Below are 23053 nucleotides of genomic sequence, written 5' to 3'. Positions count from 1 at the left end.
TATTTGTACCGTAACATTCGACGACGTAAGCGACGGCAAAGCAACGCAGCCAGTGCGAAAAGCATTTTTTGCTTCCGCAAAAGGCAAATTAAATAAAACAAAATTAAAGCGGGCAAAAAATCAGCAGCAGCTAAATAATAAATAAAATGACATCGCAAAAAAATCGCCAGAAAAAACCGTGGAACAAATATGGCACTAACTCTTATAAAATCAACAATAAATTAACTCGAATGTTTTGCGTTTATTAATATCAATCAAAGATCAGAAATACAAAAATACATTTAACTATTTATGTATATTTATATTTATTTATTTATTCAATTGAAATATTAATAAGCTGTTATTATACGGGTGGGAAATGGTTTTAACTCGATGCTCACTGTACCGAACAATAGTTAATTTTTGCTATTACACAGACGCATTTGTGATTCCTTCAGAGTGCCAAAGATGGGGTTTTTTGAGAGCGGGCGAAGTTTGCTAAGCGGATTTGCCGCCGTTTCAACTGTTATTTGTTATTTGGCAATTGTTATTATTATTTTATTTTTATTTTTGTTTTTGTGTTTCTTTTTGTCGCTGATTGCCGTCGATTGGCCCCACACAAAACAAAAACAAAAAAGCGCACACAATAAACGGCGAACTGGGAGCTCAATCAAAATCACAAAACTGTCCGCGACCCATTCAAAATCATATTTCAAACGCCGTTCCATCGGCGGCTTTGTCTCTTTGGGTTCAAGGTTCTCGCATGGCGATGACTTCCTACCCACAATTCGTATTGCTTATATGGCTTTGGCAATGATAGATCGATCGATCGATTCGCTTGCAAATGATTTCTGCACAACGGAGCACAGGTAACAGCCAACAGCTAACAGCTAACCATGATCGATCTATCGATCTTCTCACCGAGATTCAAACACTGCTTGGCTCACCTGCTCGGAGGTCTTTTGATCTTGCTAACGGTATTTCCATAATGCCCATAGAAGGCGTTCTTTCTACTTTTTTTTTTTGTTTTGTTGTTTTTGACCCAAAGTTTATTGCTCTGTGTGTGTGTGTGGGAAAAACTTGGAGCGACCCTGACGATTGGCAATTTCGATAGAGCTCTGCAGAATCGATGAGATCACTCAGAATTGGCGATTTTCGATGACGATTGCAAAAGCCAAAGCATAGCTAAAAAACAAAATTAGAAGCTACGACTTCCGCTTGACTTGAAGCCAATGGTACTGCTAATGGGAATGGCAATAATGGCAACAAGTGTGTGCTCTCGAAATCCGAGTAGCTTCAATCCAATTAACCCAGTAACTGGGCGTATTGTTTGCCTTTTTGCAACCATATGTTAAGACAATCATGTATTAGTTTTCACCGATTTCACGGGAAAAATATTTCCCTAGGCTACTGAATAAAACACAAAAACATATCTTTCCCATTGGAGTTTTTTTTTTTGTACAAAAAAATTGACAACCGTCTTTTGATTGGTTTTAATTACTTGTGAAATTTCAAAACTAAGCAAATTATGTACAACGTTCATAATTTGTTATTTCATTTTTAATATACATATATATTTTTTTTTGGTCAGCCAAATTACCCCAAAATTGGCTAAATAGCTTCAAAATTAGCAGAGTGATTTCCTTAAATGGACCCCAAACGATCGGGTTGTTAATGACCAAGTTAAATTAGGGGAATTCTTTATAAGGTCACCTAATGCTTCTGAATGAAATGAAATATGTATTTACGATTCTAGGGTTCAGAGACATTGGGAGAAACGAAACGAAAGAGGGCAACAAACAGAGCTAAGTAGATGGGCATTTGGATACGGCCAAAACTGGCAGAATTCGATGCCAAAACTCCCCTAAACACAAAAAAAAAAAAAAAAAAAAAAACTGAACCAAACCGAACTGGTTTATGTTGTTGTAGTCGGCCAAAGCCAAAACGAATTTTGAATGTGGGTGAAGTTGTTAAAAATGTGGCAAACGCAATCGAGGTTAGCTATAGCTATGGCTATAGCGAGAACCCCCCCTCCGGACCCTCCCACAATGATCTGGCGCATATACTTGGCGCATATTTAGTTATAAACTTGAATTTAGACTCTGGCCAAATTAGAGCCGATCTACTATGTGCGAGTCGAGCGCCTATGCCCCCAGAGTGAGAGCGAGACTGACAAAATACGGCACTGGTTGGTTGCAAACATAACTAAAGATACAGGTACAGCTACAGATACAGATACAGATGGATCTACAGATGGATATACCAAGATACAGAAATAGAAACAGAAACAGAAAACCGACTCTGACTCAGAACAAGCCACAAATGTCGAGATCTGTTTGTCGCGCTTGTCCAATTTGTCCGATTCGGTGTGTTTCCTGTTTCGAATTGCCAAAATCCAAAGAGAGAAAAGCATTACGTGTTTTTACTAGCCAATGAATTCAATGACCGAGCTGAACTCAGGCTAAGCTAATCTTGTGTGATCCGATTCTTTTCTTCTTAGAACTGAAAATAGAACTCTTTTCATAATTGGAGAAATTTTCTGGGAATGGTCTAGGAATGATTCTTTGATACATGCTACCTTCTTTCAGGACCTCCCATTTATGACAATACTTTATAAATTGCTATCGGTTTAAAGTGAAGGACTTTTCCCAAAATAGAGTGCTAGCCATTGGAAAATCTCTCCTCGAACGGCTCACGATCGTGGCGCTTCCGATTTGCCTGAGATCCTTATCGCCATTTGGCAATGAGTGAGTCACCTGGTTACCACATTGACCGGCTCATTTTCTCCAATGGATCACGGATCTCGGATCACGGATCACGAAAGCGCCTTTAACGTATACAAAGATCATCACGGACGAATTATGGTGCGTGCTGGGGATAGAAATGGGTATGGAGTATTGGGGACTGGAGACTCGGGGGGGATCGCTACCACGCGGATCGTGCAAATTGCCTGACCATGCCGGTCTATTTGGCTATTTGTCCACTTTCGGAGGGGGCAGCAGTATTTGTTGTGTGTGTGTAAATACGGAACATATGTAAATATTAATTTTATTAAGCAAACGTGACTGCAAGATCTCGGAGCGACTTGGGGTTTGGGCTATTGGAGTTTTAAGGCTTTTGGTCTTGGCACATTGACGTCGCTGACACGACAACGAACTGTGTTTGCTTTTCATATTTGGCATTTCAATTCACAATATTTGTGCTGGCAAAAGTAGTGTGTTTCTTTTGTTTCGGTTTTGTTTTGGTTTTTCGTAATTTGTTGTTGTTGTTTTGTTGTTTTTGGCACTGACAGCAGTTGACAGTTGCCATCACTCACGCATCCCGTGCGTGGGAACCACCTAGGGGGTGGATGTGGGGGAGTGGCGGCCTTGTCTTTGAAGTGCAGGTCCGCCGGATACAAAAAAAAGTGGATGGCATACGTGACAGCTTATCGTTATCGTTGCAACGGATTGTTTGTCTTCTTTGTGGTCAGGTAAAACGCATAAAGTGTGGCCAGATCAAGTAAAGATGTTAGGAAATAATAAAAAAAAAATAGTACAGTTATCACAAAGGGCAGGTTATCACGTATTTGATGAATAAATACATATAAAATTTAAAGGCCATATTTACGAATATAAATTTAGTAGCAAATGTAGTCAACCTAACATTAAATGAATATTTCATTTAACCATTATCCTATATCGGTATAATTGTGATTGGAAGGATGTTATTAAAGCCAATTACAACGTGCCTATAGTTTCTATGCATGTCCCGTTCAATGCCGACTCCCATTTCTAGCAAACACTTTTGCGCAATCTTTAATTTCCGCAATGACTCAGCGAAATCGATCAATTGTTGAATCGATTGCCTTTTTCGGACTTCATCCCACCAACTCCGCCCCCTTAGCGCTGACCTTTGCGGTTCTAAATTTGGAAACAGTGCAGTTACGATCGTGAGTGATTTTGTGGCTTGTGCTGGTCACGCTTTTCTGCCATCCCTAGAATGGTCATTTGCAGTTGGGAAAACTCAACAGCAAACTGCAACAGCAAACTGTAAACTGCAGCACTCACACCCCACGAAAGATCTGAAATTAGTCAGCGACACTCCATAAATCAGGCACACTCATAGAGTAACCGAAGGAAAACAATCGAGTGCTCCGACTCCAGGTCCCCAGGTTCCATGTCCCCATGTCCAGTTCCACTTGGGGCAGCTGCCAATGTCTCGGGGTCCAAGCGATTAGCATACAATTTGTGGGAGGCGGGGCGGAGTGTGGTGGGGGGCTAACACTCGCGGCCATAAATAATAATCGCTAGGGGTCTTTGGCTTGCAGTCTCCGGGAGTTCGAAGTTAAAAGAGTTAAGAGTTTCGGACTGCCAGTTGGTTCCCGTCTGGCAGTTGTCGGTACAAATTGCACCGTTAATAAAGTCAAAATCGGATTAGACACGGTCCACCGCCCTCTTTTTTTGTATTTAGTTTTCCTATATTTTTTTCTGAACAAAACTCAGCTGCAAGCCCAGCCACCTGTGATATCTGTTGTAGATATAGCCGCGATATACACACCACCCCTTCACACCCCAATCAGGAAAACGAACGGCCCACCCGATCGATTGGCCAGAAATTTGATCTCGGCTGGGACCGAAATCAAATGGCCAACACAATAAATTCACCTCTAATGAATTTTGATTCATTTCCATTTGCTTTTGGTGCAAACAACTAAATAACTCTGGCAATCAATGGGCCAAAGGGGGGATTGTATGGAAAATATTGACCCATATATGTCCGAATTGGACGGTAGGCGAATCAGTAAATCGGTGACAGAAGCCAAATGATTCGATATGGATCGAAATCTAGGTGGATTTTTACAATTTACTGCACCATTACAGCGATAGAAAACAATTTGTAGAATAAATTCCGAATGATTGGTAAGCTAATTAAATTGAAATATCCTGAAAATATTTTAACTCTCTGTGAATTGCTTTAGTTTATATGGCACTTCAAGTTACGCATAAGTAAATTACACATTGTAGATATCGTGAGGCATTAAGTATGAGCTGGAACAGTATGTATTTGAATATTGATGGGCTGCAATTCACTTGCATAACGTCACGTCTTCTGAGCTCTGGATGCACAACTTTCTTTGTGGACGTGCCATCCATGCCTCCCATTCGTCATTACCCATTTTGCAGTCCAAATGGCCCCAAAATTCTTAAACTTCCCATTCGATATGCATTGGCCCAGGTAATCAATAAACATTTATCGGACCCATTATTTATTAAGGAGGCATGCAGTTATACAATCAAGATGTTTGCCAATGATTTTCAATTTCGGTGCATCTAAATAACCCTAACGCTTGCGATTGTAGCGTTGTGGACGATGGCGCTTTCGATTACGGGGGCGACGAGCTCGTTCTTCAGCCATCTGAAGAAGGTGCGGTTGTATTTCTTGTTTATTGTTCTTGAGAAAATCGACCACGTCCATCAAAAGCTTGGAGTTTGCCTTGGTAAAGAAACTGATGGCCTCACAGTTGCGGGAACGCGATAGGCATCCCGTTCTGACCAAACGCTGGACATAGCCCTCAATGGAGTTAGGGAAATCGTAATTGATCACATAACGAATGCCCGGTACATCCAATCCGCGCGATGTCATATCCGTGGCCACTATAATATTGTAGGCACCATTGCGAAAATCCCGGATTATGACTTCCTTTTCCACCGTAGAGCGTCCTCCGTGGATGCCCTCACAGGGCACAAAGAGCCGAATGAAGTTCACCAGTTCGTCCACGAGCATTTGGCGCTTCACATAGACCACCACTTTCCCGGGACTATCGCTTAAATCATAAATAGCAGTCAGCTCGTCCTTAAGTTGATACATTTTAGAACGCCCATCGATTACTTCCACCCGCTGGCGAATGTTCTGTAAGCCCTCGCTAGAATTGTTGATTTGACCCACGCGTATCGAGGTGTATTGGCCCATAAACTTGTTGGATAACCGCTCCAGATTACGTGTCCACGAGGACGTGGTGATGATCAATTGGGCACGTGGACGTAGACGACATAGCAGCCGGCAGATTTGACCCTCTAAGCCCACGTCAATCATCCGGTCGACGTCGTCTAGAACCAAATAGACGCAACGATCCAGTTCCACCTCATGTTTTTTATCATCTATCATTTCCAGAAGGCGACCAGCAGAGGCCACCAGCAGATCGCACTCGGAATGGCTTTGCCATTGACCACTGCCCAAGAGGCAATGAGCCCTAAGCTCGCGGGGATTAGTATAGTTCAATACCTCCTTGTGGACCAAAGTAGCAGCCTCGCGACCGTCCACCAAAACCAGGACAATGGGTCCTTTCTTGCGCCGCTTTGATCCTCGCTGCTCCTGTGCATTCAATATGCCAGGCAGTAGGTAGCCCAATGTTTTGCCAGTGCCATTACCGGAAATCATCACCAGATTTCTGCCCGCCAGGGCAATCGACCAAGTTTGCGCCTGAATGGGCGTGGGTGCATCGAAGCCTTGAAGTTCTAGTCGCCGTAATATGGTCGCATCGAATCCGCTGCTGTGGAAACTCTTCATAGGCTTGGGAATGGGTCGGATATCCCAGCTGGCCAAGGTGATTTTGTGGCGTTCCCGATAAAGATCGGTGTCATTATCCACCACATCCTTCGGCTGCTTTCTGGTATTCAAGTTATTAGGGGGACTTCGGCTTTTGGGTGGGGAACGATCCCTCCAGGGATTGCGATGGGGACTACGGCTTCTGATCAAGGAGCCATTCTTGAAAACCTTTTGATAAGGACTGCAGCTACTGCCCTTCGATTGAGTCTTCCGGCGATTGCGCATCCCGATCCTCCAAGGATTGCGACTGCGATTGTCCGGACTTTTGGGTTCCGTACTGCCGTTCGTCAGATCTATTCTGTTCTTCCAAGGATTAAAACGATTTTGAGGTGTACTGCTGCTGCTGCTTCTGCTTCTTGATTCATATTTTTTACGATATGTTTTCACGGACTTGAAAGAATTTGGTGATTGCCAAGTTTCATTAATGCGACGAACAGCGCTTCGTAGTCGTGAAGTTGTCTCTTTCTTGTCGCTACCACGAGAACTGGCTCCCGCATTGGAACCCGAATCAAATCCAGGAGCGGTCTCCGAGTCGGATCTCAAATCGGATCTCGAACCGGAACTGGAATTGGATGCAGAATTGTTTCCGGAATGGGACCCGGAATTGGACCCAGAATCGGCCCCAGAACTGGACCGTAATTTGGATCTTCCTCTAAAATTGCTTTTACTCATGCTACGGCTCCTGACTTTCAATTTTGCTTTCTGGTCCTGAGTTCCATGCCGTGTAGAGGAAAACCTATCCCTCGAAATGCGAGACTCCGAGCCAGAGCTGGAGGATATTGAAGTCCTGGATAAGCGGCTTGTACCAGAACCGCTGAATTCCAATCTCGATGAGTTCGAAGACGTGGAATTCTTACGGAACGGATTGTTCGGCTTGTTATACTCTTTTTTACCAACTGTTTTCTTTGGCGAAAGGACAGAGGTCCGTTCGATTTCCTGATTTTGTTCTGCATCAGAAGCTTTGCCTTTCAAGTTTTCCATCTCCATTTCTTTAACCTCCTTAGACATTTTCTGTAGCTGTTCTTTGAGTTAGTTCTGCGATTTGATATCAACGTTTTAATTTTTGCCAAGGCACTGAAATTTTTCCTTGCCAAAGCAGCGAAATGTCAAGTGAAGTGAAAAAAGTAGACAACTCTAAATTTTGGTGTTGGCTAATTTTCAGGGTGGTTATACTCGTACTCTAAGTACCCTTAGTGTTAGTCAACTAAACAAATTTTAATATAAAGTGTATTAAAAGGTATAGGAATGTTCAATGTTGATCTTTACAATGAATAATTGCAAATTGTTGTTTATTATTGTTGTTATATAAATAATTGTGTCAGATGACTTTTGGTTAAATGGAGAATACCAGTTCCGTATTAATCTGAATGGTTTAAGTGGACTTTTATGGTCTTTAATATGCTTCACTTTCCGAGTGCAAACTGTCCCAGTTCCGGACAGAGATACGGATACGGGTTTGGACTCCGCTGGCGGAAGTGCAGAGCTCTCTTACTCAATCGAAAGACCAAAAAAAAAGAGAGCTGGGCATTATCTGGCTCCATTGGGTTATCTACGTATAATTGGCGACTGTGTGAGTGTCTGAATGTTTGTTCAATTAAAAGCATTCGCTGGCTTTTTATCAAATTCAATTAGCCGACGACGAAAACCAAACAAAATCCGAAAAAAAACGCGGCAACAAAGTTGCTCAATGCGGAATTCAGAGGGGGGTGTAACATCTCTCTCAAATAAAAATCATAAAACTAAACAACAAAAATAAAAACTACATGCATGCATTGGCGAAGAGTTCTAACTATAGAAAATCCGTATAATTAACTAGATAAATTGGCAAGCAATTGGCTGTACAGATCGTTAAGGCTAATGATCGTCAGACAGTTCTCTAACGATCTCCTTTGGCTAATTGGCCCCCAGTACGGAACACCCCTCGACCCGTTTTACCGACCACCCTTCATTTAAAGTGGCCATCAAGTCGTAATTACGATCGTTGTTGGAACGATGAAGACATAAAATCGCACTGCATCGCCTCAGAATTGCTGGCCATTCAAACAGATTTGTTTTGGCTTAAGACCCCATCTACAGACCGGAGTTTCAATTAAAGTTCCATTAACGCTTCGCGACACACACAATTATCAAAAATTATATTTATGCTTATGACATTTCCGGCAGCTACCCAGTTTCCCCCCGATCTTTGGACGGTGCAAAATTTATACCCCCTGTCTGAGTCATTTCATTTATTTCGAGACAGCGCAGACAGAAGATCAAAGCAACTTCATGATTATGCTGCACGCATATCCATCACCATATCGAGCTCGAGCACTCGCCTTGGGGTGGAGTTGTCTATGGATCCATGGATGCACTCGAGTATTGGGGGGAATGTCCAACATCTTGAGGTGAGGTGTGTGTGTGTGTGTGCAGGTGCAGGTGCAGCTGTGTGGCTGTGGCTGCTGGGATCGCTGTGTGTGGCTACAGTGGTTGGGGGAGTGGATAATCGGCACTAAGCGTACAAAAACGGCGTTACATTCAACACTTTGTTAGCAGTAACCAAGCTCATAAAAATAGTGGATTACTTATAAATTGTTTGTCTCGAGGGAAAATCAAGACTAACTGCTCGGCTAAATTGAGCATAAACTCACTACCTTTACAAGATTCTTTCAAATCACTTTCCATGCCAGGCAATCACTGGATTTAAATTTACTGAACAACTAAACGAAAACGACATATACTAGATTCGTTGAAGGAAGCCTTTCCGACCATATAAAGTATAAATATTCTTGAGCAGGATCAATATAGCCAAATCGAACTGGCCATGTCTGTCTGTCTGTTTGCTGAGTAACGGGTATCCAATAGTCAAGGAACTTTAGTATAGCATATATTAAATATTTTATATTACATATTTTCGCCGACAACAGAGTTCTATGCTACTAATGTAGGACTGGGCATAAATTCTCGGCTATGTTCCCTGAAGAAAAGAAGCTAAAGTCCACACACACTCGAAAGAAACGAGAGGAGATCGACGCAGCAGGAGACCCCCAAAGGGGGCAAGGCGATCTCGTTGCCGATACGAATCCGCAAAGCAGAAAAAAAGTCTGCAACAAAATAAAAAAAAACAAAAACAGCAAAGCAGCAAAGCAGCAAAACAGAAAAAATAGCTGCAACATCGGGGCAACAGCAGAAGTAAAGACAAATTGTCTACGGGTTGAGGTCTTGCTATTGGCCTCCAGCGTGACGATGTCGGGTGCTACTGGCGCCACTCAGCGCCAACCAAACAGAAACAGAAAAGAGGGCCAAAAGGCAGGGGGCAGGGATTTGTGGTTATGGCATGTGCCACCCAAACCAAACCAAACCAAGCCAAACCGAAACTGAAAACGGACTACGGACTACAGACTGCAGAAAACTGAAAAACAAAACAAAACCAAAGCCAAGCAAATAGTATTAGCGATCAAAGAGAATATCATATATGCATTAAATGTAAAATGTCTAGTTAAGGTAACAATTTTTAACATGGAATTGGACATTAATGATATTACGACGGCCCTCATGAACGATAGGGTTCTCAGCCTATTGATATATTCCATGTAATTGCTGTTTCACTTGCGTACAATTTGCTTTAATTTTTAAGTTTAACGGCTAAATGGGGTGTCCTTTGAATGTTGAATTAGGCAACTCCCTCGGGGAAATCTCCTCGTACACCCTAATTTATTATCCCTGTCCCGTTGGCTTATGTCAGTACTTCATTTAAATTATGAACTTTTCACAATTGCTTTCGGTTGAGCAACTAAGCCGGCTCAATGAACCCCCGGTGACCTGGTTTCTGTTTCTTCCTATGGTTTTCCTGCCGGAGTGCCGTTGGCCAGGTAAGAAGCCTTTTAGCCGAGCCGAGTTGAGTCGAGGCATAAAAGATGAAATGGAAATCTGTCGAGCTCTTGCCACTTGCAGAGTGTCGAGTTGTCGAGCTTGTAAGTGTGTGTGTGTAAAGTGTGTGTGATGTGAAATGGATGGGTGGGTGGAAATGGAATGAGTATGAGTTGCGGCTTACCTTGCACAATGCCACTCCCGTGTCCAAGCGATCCATAAAGTTATCGGCATTGATGCTCAGCTCTGGATAAAGTGTGCTAAGCCACTCGGCCAAATCCTCCCTCATGGCCTCCAGATATTCCTCACTGGACTTAAATGGCCTATATGGCCTCGCCTCCAACATGGCCATTGCGTCGGGCTTATATTGAATCCTTCTAAAATTCTATTCACAGCTTCTTTGCCTTTGCTTTCGATTTCGATTTTCAGATATTTTTGTTTTTGGTTATCTATTTATGTATGTATATATTTTTGTGGTTTCTCAGACCTTAGCAAAGATTGGTCGTCGTGTTTTCGTTACGCTTCTGGCTGCAGTGCATCGCGTCTGGTTCGGATTAGCGTTTCGGTACGGTTCGGTTCGATATTAAGCTGAAAGAAATCAAAAGTATAAACATAAATTAACATTTTGTTGGCCAAATATTTTGTATATATGCTGCGGAAATGCAAGGATTTCCTCAACTCCTCGTCTGAAAATCTCGTTGATTGATGATATGTAATCAGATTGCCAGCGAGTGGATAATAAATTATAAAAAATTGTTGCACCAAAACGGCGTAAATTTATGATTGTGCCACTGCAGCTGACATAATTATGGTACTGAAAACCGCAGCGGCAACGGCAAACCACCGCCGCCGGCAAAACAGCAACTGCAAAGTTATACAAATAAAATCAATAAATAAAACATAAAAGTCGGTAACTTGAAAAAGGCCCAGACAAACCAGCGGCAGCCCCTAGAAAAATAAAACAAAATCGGTATTGGGGCGCCGGGTTAATGGCATCTCACACCCAAGTTCCCCATTTGTTCAGGTTTTTTTGTTTAGTTATTTTTTTTTAGCCCCAGCTCATTAACAGCAGCAACTAATTGGCGGTAAGCCCAATTGAACTGTGAACTTCGGCCAGAAGGAGATTAATGTCGAAGACGATAGCCAACAGGCAACTGCCATTCAAGGCCAGTCATAAAACTTATGGCTTATCAGGAGCATTTATCGAATTATCGTTGCATAAGGATGCCGCAACAGGATTCGACCTTGGGCCATCAGAACAGGTTGCTGTTATTGCCATCTTGCCATCCGCCCCTCATTAATCCTCATCCCCATCCAATGGAATTAAACTTTTGCTGAAGGGCTCCCAGGACAAAGGAAACCGAAGCGCAACTTTGTGTATGTAAGTGTTAAATATGTATATTGCAACATGCAATAAATAGGAAAAAAAAATTCCGTTATATAGTTTATGGTTCAAAAGTAACTTAACTCTCAACCTTAAATTGCAACATGTAGCAGAAATTTCTAATTGAAAAGCAGAACCTCACCATAGACACACCTGCTCCATTAATAATAAATTATGATAATTAGGCCAAGGTGCTGCTGGGCTAGGTCGAAAATCTTGTATCTTGTATATTGTAAGAGCGATCCAATCGATCGGTAATCATAAAAACGCCATGGGAGAAAGAGTGGGAACAAAGCTGAAAGAAATCGAATCCCATTCGCACTGGAATTCCGCTGTTCGTTGTTTGGGGTTTTTGCTTTTTGGTTTTTAGAGATCGCTGTGTGTATTTTAAATGTTTTGTGTATTTAATTCGCCTGGCTATTGAATCCGTTGGTCTCCGAAGCTGTATTAAGCGCTTGCGCAACCGCCTCATTCCCGATGAGGCTGGTCTTAATTAAGGCGCACCGATTTGGCCACTTACGTGTTTTCTCAAAGCGATCAGGCGGATTCGGAATCGGATTGCGATTGCTATTCGAATTCGGATTCGTATTCGTATTTGTTTATGCATTCGGACAAGTACAAAAAAACACCCATGTGTGTGTTGGCTAATTTGCTGACCATTGATGTACCAAAAAACCTACCTCCGGGGGGTTTGGTTTTTGGGTAAATCCGCATCTCATCCCCCGGATTTCACTTTCGCACTTGCGAAAATCTTTTTGCCTAGATCGATCAATCCATTCATATGCCACGCCCCCCTGCTGTTGACCCAAGTCAGAGAATAACTAAAACAAAAAACACAAAAACCAAACTAAAAAATTAAACAAAAGTCGCAAACTTTCGAGACAAACATATATGCAAATGCTCGCTGGCCTTTTGTTCGAATGATTAGCGGTATTTTTGAAAGTGAATTTAATTAAAAAATCCGCATCCAAACACAGCGAAATGTATGTATATACAGCACACACATTTTGCATAGGATGCGTCGCGTCGTTGGCATCGATTCGCATATAAGGTCTGCCCCACTCCATTCCAATCCAATGCGATCCAATCTCCTCCCATCGCCAAGTCCGGTAATTGAATGCCCCTCCAAAGTAAGTTTTTTTTCTGTTTTGCTTTGTTTTTTTTCTTATTATATTGTATTTTGGCCATTGCCGATTTCCACATTCGAAATTGTCATCACAACTCCCCCGCAATTCCCAACGTTTTCTACATTGTTTTCCAATGCTTCTCCATTCTGTGAGGCGTGAAACTTGTCCCTTATCTGACCAAAAGTTCCCAGACTTGATGGCAATTGGACTGGTGGGTTCCCATATATACATATATAGTATATTCGTTATCAGATATTGCAGCAATTGTTCAATATGACCTTGTCTATCGGAAGAGAACAGCTTCTATATCAAAGGGCTTAAGTAATCAACTAAGGGGTACAAATAAAAACTTCTTATCTTTTGTTGTCATGCCTTTAATTGTTATTGGATCATTTTCTAATTAAGGTATATACAAGTGTATTTTTGTATATACGACTGAAAAATAAGAATGTGCTCATTTTGTTTGCTTGTAAGCTGGTTGACGTATTGCAGTTTGGCAATTTTTCATTTTATTAAGTTCTTCAAACTAACAAAACAAACTTCAAGCAACAAGTGAACTAATGAATTCCCCTAGCTCTCCCATACTTTTTATACTTCTCCTTCGCCTTTTCCCCACTTTTGACAATGGCAAAGTGTGAATTGCCGGATGACAGTAAAAGTGATCGAGAGTGTGAAGCGATAAAGTTTTGGCTTCAACATGGCAGTGGGCATGGAAAATATGTTATAAAAGTAACGAATTCAATCTTTTTGTTGCTGCTGCTGCTGCTGCTGCTCTTGTTTCTTTTTTCAATTAACAATTACTAAAGTGGCAAAAGAGATAGAGTTTGTGTTTGCTGTTCGGTCATGCGGTGGAGTTTCACAATGCTGTCATATCAATATACGATGGACCCAATAGGATAGTTATACCAGACACTTTGGGTCTTCAAGTGCGAGTCAAACAAGACATCAAGTATCTGTTGCATATCCAAGAGATACACATCGGCTTTTGGTTGTTTATGCACAAAATATCAGCTTGATTAAAGCAGTAGAAAAAGATTAGGTAAATTATATGATAAAAGAACTCGTGATAATGAGGTGTTATAGTCCAATTCTAGTTATAGTAACATTAATATAGATAGGTTAATGGTGGGCATTTTTCAGTGTACTCCCAAGAGAGTTCTCCTCCACATATTTTCTTTTCATGCCACCCAAACGTTCAATGACACTTGAGGCGACAATCGAAACGATTTCGTTGCAGGCCCACAACATTAAATTGGAGTGCAGTTCACACTCCCACTCCGCCCCTTTGCCAACAGCTCCATTTCCAACTCCAATTCCAATTCCATTTCCAATTTCAATACCAATTCCACTTCCATCTCCGTCGCCGTCGCCGAACACTCTCGAAATCATCCGACTTGATGCACTCGCATCTGTCAGAAATTTCAGTGTCGAATGTGGACCATAGACCATGGACCATGGACCATGATTTTGACAGTGCCCGTGTGTACAATATGGATATGGAATGGATGCAACTCCGTCTGCGTTGAGTGCTCCCCATTCAGCAACAACATTTGAAATCTCGTTCAAGTGCAAAAGTTATTTTCACAAGTTATTATCTATCCATTTTCAGCCATTGAGCCAACAACAACAACAACAATGGTAACACAGCACTCGACTGGAGTTGTTCCCCCTTATTCGCCCTCTTTTGCATATGCACATATACTCGTACCATGCCCATATGAATGTTTGGCTCCTTTTGTGGCCGTTCCCTTTTGGCTCCTTTTGTCTGTTGATGCATTGTCATCATCATCATCATCCACCCATCGGCGGACCCATTGCATTCCATCCCATCCAAGTACAGATATGTATATGCATATATATGTACATATATATTTCCATTATCAGCAGTAGATGTCAGCACTATCCCCCGTTTCTCCTCATTTTCCGCATTTTCCCCGCTCATTTGGTTAAATGCACTTGCCGGAGTTTCCTTTTTGACGCTTTGTCTCCGTTTCGTTCTGTCATTTAAGGCTAAATCAATAGACGCCAGACAAAAGGAGAACCGGCGCCTCCATTTTGTAGTTAAGAATCAAAAAATATAGTGAGCAAAAAAATTTCTGGCATAGAGTGGCATTTGCATGTGATTACAGTGGTTCGCGTGATAAAAAAAATATAAACCATATTAGCTTACATTTTCTCTAACCAAATCTGCATAGTTTGAGCGCCGGCGGCTTTGAATTAATTTTATTATAATTAATAGGTACAAATAACGAAAACTAAGCTACGAGTTGATTCATCATGCCATCTAAATTTTACATTTAAATTTAACTAACATATGGTATAGTAAGGCTTTAAAAAATTGCATATTTTATGGGAATTTCATGGGAAAACATGGAGCTACGATATGATATTAATTTGGTGATTTTGGACAGATGTAAACATTAATTTATATGTTATTTATGCACATTTTAATTCATTAATTTAATTCATTGCAAAATTGAATAATAATTAACTGAGTTATTCCCATGGTCCCACTTTGCAAATCAAATGGAACGTTGATCGTTAAATTGATATCATCTGCTATTTCTAACAACTCAGAAGCACTGTACAATTTTCATGTTCATACGGATACTTATATATTAGTCAGTTGGTGTTGGACACTGACGGTGATGTCGCCTGACGATTTTATTGGAGTGCGGTGGAGTGGGTGGCGTGTGTGGGAGGACGACGACCTTGGACTAGCTGAGGGAACTACGGCGGGAAGGGGAACACGAGAGTGGGAGGATACCAATGAGCGGGTAAGGAAATCCACTGGCAGCGGGCCAAAACTAAAGTTCACCAAACTGACTCACTCACCCAAAAGCAAATAATCGAGCTCGACAACAAGAACAACGTCGAATTATATGGGGAGTACAAAGAGAAACGTTTTTTTTTTGTTATATTTTTTTATTTCGTCTGGCCTTAAGTAGATCAAACTTCCACTCACACACATGTTAACCTTCTAAAGCCGCTATTTCATTTAAAAGGGCAAAGAAAACACAACACAACACAAAAACCAAAGAACTGCAAATCAGCGGCAGCAACAACAAAAAACTTGTCGCTCAATGGCCGCTTTTTGTAGAAATGTCGCAGAAACTTAATTTACAATTTATTTTGCCTCCGTCTGTGTAAGCAAAAAAAGAACAACAAAGAAACAAAGACAAAGCTGCGACAAGTTAAGAATTCGAAACAAGAAACGCACCTTAAGCTGCGTAGGTTTCTTAAGTAACTTCAAATGTTTTGATTAGACTTTAAATGACAACAGCAGCAGCAGCCGCAGCAGCAACAGCAACAGCAACAACACCAACAATAGCTCTGCTCAGCTCCAAGTTGGAGTCGAACTCAGTCATTTGCGCAGTCGCAGCTGCGCAGTGTGGGTTGCCTCAGGAGCGAGCGAGATGGCCATACGGAGAAGCGAGAACGCAGAGAGGGACAGCAAGAAGGGGGAGTAGTGCTAACTTTGTTCGACTTTGAAGACCAATGCAATGACCTCCGCCAAAGGACAACTAACAATGATCAAAACAACAATATACCAAACCATTATACGATGCATTCTGTAAACTAACACAGAGTTATTTGCAGATATTGAAAAAAATATATATAGTTTATGACGGGAGGGGGTTTGGAAATCTTATCAGTTGATCCATCAGTCAATGTGGAGATTACATTGAGCCAACTAGAAAGGTTTTTGCACTATCTAAGACTCAGATATACCTATATATATACATACATACATATGTATACATACATATGTATACATACATATGTACATAGACAGCGACTGTGATCGTGCTATAGAATGTATAAATAAATAATAAATACATAATAGGTACGTACATATGTACATACACACATATATGTCTACTCCACGCTCAATGACGTAATGGCGGTAGCACTTCGGTGCGTTAAAAGTGGGCTTTTGGCCAAGGAGAGAGGGGGAGCTCGGTGGCTAAAGAGTGAGAGGGGAAAAGGCGGCGATTGCAAGCGTTTTTCTGCCTCGCCACTTCTAATGCTTTTCAGTTTCTACCCCGCCCACTGTCTGACTTTCATTAACCATGGCTTCAAGTTGCCTTTGCTGCCTTTGTTGTTGCGTTCCGGCTGCTGTTTTACCTGATTCTTTTCTCTGCCACAGTACGAACTCAATAGGTTGCATTTTCAGATGAGAGATAAAGGACAAATAAATGTTATGTTCAAACTTTTTACATGGGTATAATGTACACACTTTGTGACGGAAAAGGAAACATGCAAATTGGTGTTTTTGTCCTTAATAAATATTACAGAATACCATAAAATACCATAGCGATGTTTGACTGTACTGTTTTAGTGTTGCTTTTATGCTTGCGCTGATGCTGTGAAGTTCTTTCTGCTGCACAACTCATGCCCTTCTGCTCCAACTAACGCCCCCATCCGCTTGCCATCTCCCTCACTCGCGGGTTCACCTTTCGCTCGTGCATGTGTGTGTGTGTGTGTGTGCGTGTGTGTGTGAGACAGACCTGAAGCGCAGCTTTCCGCTCTCTTCTGCACTCTCTTCTCCGCTCTTGACCTTGAACTTGTGCCGGGTTTACTTTTGTTTTCTTTCGGTCGCCCCGCCAACACTTATGAGTTTTTTTTTCCCCATTTTTTTATGTGTGCCTTTATTGTTGCCTTTCTTTTTGGCCCGGCCTAATCAGGCTTAATGCCGTCGTCATCTTACTCGCTGAGAGGGTGAGAGGGGGGCTGATCGAAAGGTAGCGTCTTCTGGGAACCAGCCTAAAAAAGGGCAATTTTTTGCAGTATTTATGCAGAAATCGAATCGCTTCGGCCTGTAATTTCTACGCGAGTATATGCAAACAAGATTTATATGCCCCTCATAAATACCGATTTTGCTGATTCTCGAACCCTTTGCAAATTCTCAGAATGTTTTAACCGGACTGTTGATACCTTGGCTAGTAAACGAATCAATTGATTCTTGCATATAAGATAGTGACAAATGGGTTATAATATCTCTTGCCATGCGCAGATTCTTCCAAGAACCGATTAAATCTGAGTCCAATTCTGGGTTCAAAATTTGTGATTTTATTCGTTTCGGTTAGGAATTAGGGTTTACTATTTAAAACAGTGATTATCTAAACATATTTTGCATTTCAAACAACAAAGTCATTAACACTATAACCTTGTTTAGATACACGCCCTGGCTATTTTGCTACTTTGCAAATAACCAAGTGTCAAAAAGTAGTGCTGATAAGTAGTAGTAATTATTTGCATACAGCACTGTACTGCTTATTTTTATTTTTACTCTACTTTAACTTGGTGGTTACATATGAATGGAAAGTGAGTTCAATAAATTATTGTCTACATGCCTGACTTTAACTGCAATTTATTCAATTTTAAAGCTATAAATTTCCACGTTTAAGCGTAGTAAATTCCTATCAAAATATTTAACTAAGTTACATACATATACATACATTAGCGTTACGATCGTCTGACTTGTGGGAGCTGTCCGTTTTGGGGGCAATGATAATGATGATGAAGAGGACTATCTAATGACAACTGACATTGGCCATGCGACAAGCTCGGTGGCCAAGATGTGTGACACAATTGCCACATATCCAATGACAATGTGAAGCTGAGACAACAACCACCAGCAGCAACAAGGGGCCAAGAACAAAAGTTGCTAAGATTTTGAAATGGAAACCAACCACCGAGCGTCCAAGAGCAAGAGCAAGAGCACAATCTCGGACTAGACCTGCAATCCGTAACTAGAACTCGACGTGGAACTTGAACTGGATCTGGACCTGAACATAATTGGCAATTGTCTAGTCCGTAAAGACCTCCAATGCTCCATCTCCATTTCCATTTCCATTTCCATTTGCCAACGTGCTGAGCTCTTTGGCCAGGTGAGAGTTATGCGTTGTTGTTAATTAGCCATTTACGGCCTGATTGCTGGCAGCCAACTCATCGGCATCGGGCCCAGCCTTCCAGCGATCCCGAGATCACCTGAGATCACCTGGTAACGAGGTCAAGACGCACACACACGCACATACACACACACGCAGCGGGAGCAACCAGGCCACGGCGAACAACTGGAGCACATAGCGGGTGATAACTGTGCGGATCCCTTGATGCAAAAATCCCCTGCAGATCAAATAATTGAGAATTGTGCAAAAAAAAAAGTAACCCATTGTATTGGCTGAAGTTACACGTTTACTTTTAATTAGTTTAATACCATTACCACACTATACGATAGCTTTTAAATGCCACGTCTATCAAGCTAACAAAAAAAAAACAGGAATCGTTAGTAAGTGGGCTTTGCGGTTGCGAAACGCACTGTCTTTGGCACTGAAGAACAACTCCGCTGGCGGAGGGCATAATTGATATGCGACACGCACACGGCGATGGATCACTCCAATTTATGCATCGAACGACCAGGAAAACGAATCCAAACTTTGAGTTGGACCTGGACTTTGTCTTGGTGGACCTGCCAAAAGGAGTGGGAGATGATGGGGCGACTTTGAGGCGTTGATGTCAACGTGCCACCTCCATAAACAACTCAATTCGATCGTGAGTCTGGCCACGTTGTTACGAATCGGTTCAATCAACTGCTCCCCACTCTATGTATGTTACATACATACGTATGTATGTGTGTATGCCCCACTCCTTACGTTACCCCACCGTGCCGCCCCGATCTCTTTTGATAGCAGGCACGTGATCTGCAGACGAAACGCTGGCGAACCAAATCTGAATGGAGCATTTATGAATGGAGCACTCGGCTCAGGCTGGAGCTCGGCCTTAAAGTTTGGTTCACTCCAGTTCAGCTAGGTTCTACGATGTGCGTGAGCGTGCGTGCACTGCTCAAAATAGTTAGGAAGCCCACGCTGGGTACTTTATTTCTTTTAAGTATATTTTTATTGAAACGGTATCTCAAAGACTTAGTTGGGAACTTTATTAAAACTATGCCAAATAAGCTTAGGTATAAAAAATGAATTGAAAAATAGGTAAATAGATTTCTACAGCTTATTTTGCCTTAGTGTATCCGCTAGATAGTTTCGCTTTCTACAGATCGCTTCTAGAAGTATTATGTAGACGCATTCGAAGAAGATGGAGTGGTAAGAATCGGGAGATTGAGCTCTTCTTGTGAGAAGAACCGTTGTTGTAGTCGAATGTGTATGAAGTATCTTTGTATCTTCGTATCTGTATCTGTATTTTGGCACGAATGTCGCATGTTGCTGTTGCTGTTGTTGTCGCCGTCGTCGTAGTCGTCTGACGCATTTGTCTGCCTGTCTCAGTGAGTGGCTTAACAACTTGAAATTGTGGCATAAACACGTTCTACAATTTCCGGCATGAGTGTTGGGCGTTTTGTTGTTTGTTGTCGCCGTTGTTTTTCTTGTTTTTTAGTTTTCTGTATTTTCTGTATTTTTGTTTATTGGTTCCATTGATCATCATTATCCGAAAACAAAACACCCGATTTTAGATCGCTTCTTCGATGCCCACTGGGAGTTTTTCCCTCCCCCAAAAAGAGAAGTGTGTTTTAGTACCCTAAAAATATCCACCTCCCTTGGCTAATGTCAATGATCCATTCGAGCTATTTGGGAGTCTCGTTTCTCAGGGCTATTTATGGCTAACCTTGCGGCTCCAAAAAGCAAACAGAGGCGCAACACTAACTCAACGAAACCAAAAGGTCTTTCATCTCGCGACTGCAGGCGATATATTTTTGTGTGTCACTTTTAGAACAATTAATTAGTGTTTGTCTTTTTTTAGTCACACGGCCAGCGAACAAACAACAAACTTTGGAAAACGATCGATTGACTGACCTTAGTCAGGGATACAAATACCGATACCAATACAGATAGAGATACAGATATAGATACAGATGGAGCAACAAAATCGATACAATTGCTGCGTTTGTGCGCACTTCAGTAATGGTTAACGAAATTGAAAATAAATTCACTTTCAATTTCACGTTCGTTCGTTTGAACTGGCAAAATGCTTTAAATTAATTTATGACAAGCCCTTAAGAGGGTTAGAGCAATTAAAATTGATCAAGCTGCGACCCAAGACATTGGAAGCGATGATGATCATGTGGCATCATTAAAACCGCCGGCCAAACAACATCAGTTTTGTGATAATGATCCGGCAATCAAACATAGGGCTTAAAACAAAACCAAACTAGTGTGAATGCCAAGCCATGTCAAATGGCCCAAAACAAATGGCCAAGACCAGAAAGACAGATCTCCAGATCCCAAAAGACGCTGAAACGCACAACCAATCTTGGGCCAGTTTCAATTTCGATTTCGTAATTTAAATTTCAAGTGGATTGGAAACTGTCAAAAGCCCCCCCACTACCATCGAAAAAAATTAAATAGAAAAATAGGAAACACGAAAAACACAGCAGGTGATCAGAAGGCGGGGCAATTTGAGGGGTGCCTGCAATCAATTAGGTTTTGATGATGTTTGCCGAGTCGAAATTGAGTCCATTGCACGATCATTATACAAGATGATCGCATTATCGTCTCAACTTTGACACACTGCAAAAGAGACTGGCACAAATTACACGGATATGAACTTGTGCGGATCAATTAAATGACATAATTGGATCCGTTTTGGGTGCGTATTAGCGCTCAGCGATTGTTGATCATTGAAAATCCCCAAACGAGATCTGCTTTGGAAGTCAATGTTGGAGCAAATCGATTATCAGACAATAATTGAAGTCAGGGACTAATGGCTAGAATGATTAGTGATCATTGTTGCTGGTTGAGAACATATAGAACGGAATCAAATACCGCTTAGGCCATTAATTTTCTTTATCAGTCATAGTTCCTGCTCAGTGATCAATGATCTTACTGACACATTGCTCTTTGCAATTTCAGTACCTATTGAAGTCTATTGATTTGACTTATCTCCTCAAGGTTTTTTTTTTCTGCTGGTAGCTCCAAGAGAGTAAACCGCAATTGAACAGACGAGTTCATTGGCACCTCTTGAGCGAATTTCATTGATCAATGTTTTCAGCGCTCATTTATCAAGCTTTCAAGGCGTTCCTTTTCGCTCCAGTTTGCAGATATGTGTATATAGATACACCCACCCGTCGAAGAACAACCCACGCCTCCCTCTGCAGATCTCGATCTTTGGACATTGGACATAGACCATAGACCATAGACCATCGACCATAGATCAGCGCTGGCATTTCCGCATTGGCATTTGGTTTTGTTATTCGAGATCAGCGCACTCGAGTGTTTCTCAAAGCCTTCGATCATTTCATTCCATTTCATTTCCAATTCGCATGCAAAACGGCGCGCATTCTAAAAACGATCGACGAGCTTGACCAACGCCCAGTGCATTATTATCATTATTGTTCCGTCATATTTCACTGGCAAATTGCTGGGCGATCGTTAATGGTGACAGGAGAGGCGCCACCAGCGCTCGCTCCTCTACGGGGAAAATAAATGGAAAATTTAAATAAGAAATGCGAGATGTGAAATAAATGTGCCCAGCTAATCGATTAATTGCCACGGCAGCTACAGAAGCACTCAGCGAATGCCTAGATGAATATACCCCCGCACTCACTTCTGTGTGTGTTTGCTGCCTGGGAATATTGTCTGGAAACCCCGGGAGGGGTAGTATTTATACCAATACCACCTTATACCATATACTCGTACCATATACGATAGCTCGCAGGGAAATGTCGTAACGAATGGTCGTCGGAATGGCCCAAACGAATTGTGCAGCCGATAAATGAACAAAGAATTCGCAACGCCCACAAAATGAGGCGGAACATTTAGAATGCGGGGCGCGAAAAGGGCAACAATTTACATTGGGCATTGCTGAAATGGTAGGAAGCTGTGCTGCCGAGGGACACGAACTCACACCGAGAAGGTGGATAAGAAAAGAGTGGGTCTGGAGTGCGGGACACGATAAGGATACTATTATTGGGTATGGTATGGTACTAGAAAAAAGGAAGAACAGGGGGAAAATGCACATATATTTTGGGACAAGTTTCATATACATATGTACAAATAAATACATACTAAGAGTATTTCTTATACAAAAGGTTTTTAATTTATGGTATTTCGCCTGCGAAATGGAAAAGTTCAAAGAAAAGGGTAACCGACATGGACGAAGGAAACACAAAGCT

At 41.7% G+C, this 23053-nt stretch overlaps 2 protein-coding genes across 3 annotated transcripts in view; both read right to left on the bottom strand.

The window, feature by feature from the left end:
• LOC122623145 (GAS2-like protein pickled eggs) overlaps nt 1-23053 on the bottom strand; it is a 49435-nt gene that overhangs the window by 11513 nt on the left and 14869 nt on the right. For both annotated transcript variants that reach the window (XM_043802118.1, XM_043802119.1), the window contains exon 3: nt 10601-11004. In XM_043802118.1, the coding sequence (XP_043658053.1) occupies nt 10601-10768 (168 nt within the window). In that variant the 5' untranslated portion in view covers nt 10769-11004. The remainder of the gene's footprint in view (nt 1-10600; nt 11005-23053) is intronic.
• Nucleotides 5227-7701, bottom strand: LOC122623146 (putative ATP-dependent RNA helicase CG14443). Its single transcript, XM_043802120.1, has one exon. It carries the CDS (start codon nt 7573-7575, stop codon nt 5302-5304), a length of 2274 nt encoding a protein of 757 aa, XP_043658055.1. The 5' UTR covers nt 7576-7701; the 3' UTR covers nt 5227-5301.

This window comes from Drosophila teissieri, chromosome X (genome assembly GCF_016746235.2).
Source record: "Drosophila teissieri strain GT53w chromosome X, Prin_Dtei_1.1, whole genome shotgun sequence".
NCBI lineage: Eukaryota > Metazoa > Arthropoda > Insecta > Diptera > Drosophilidae > Drosophila > Drosophila teissieri.
Note: the sequence above shows the minus strand (reverse complement) of the source record. Positions and strands in the feature narration are given on the sequence as shown.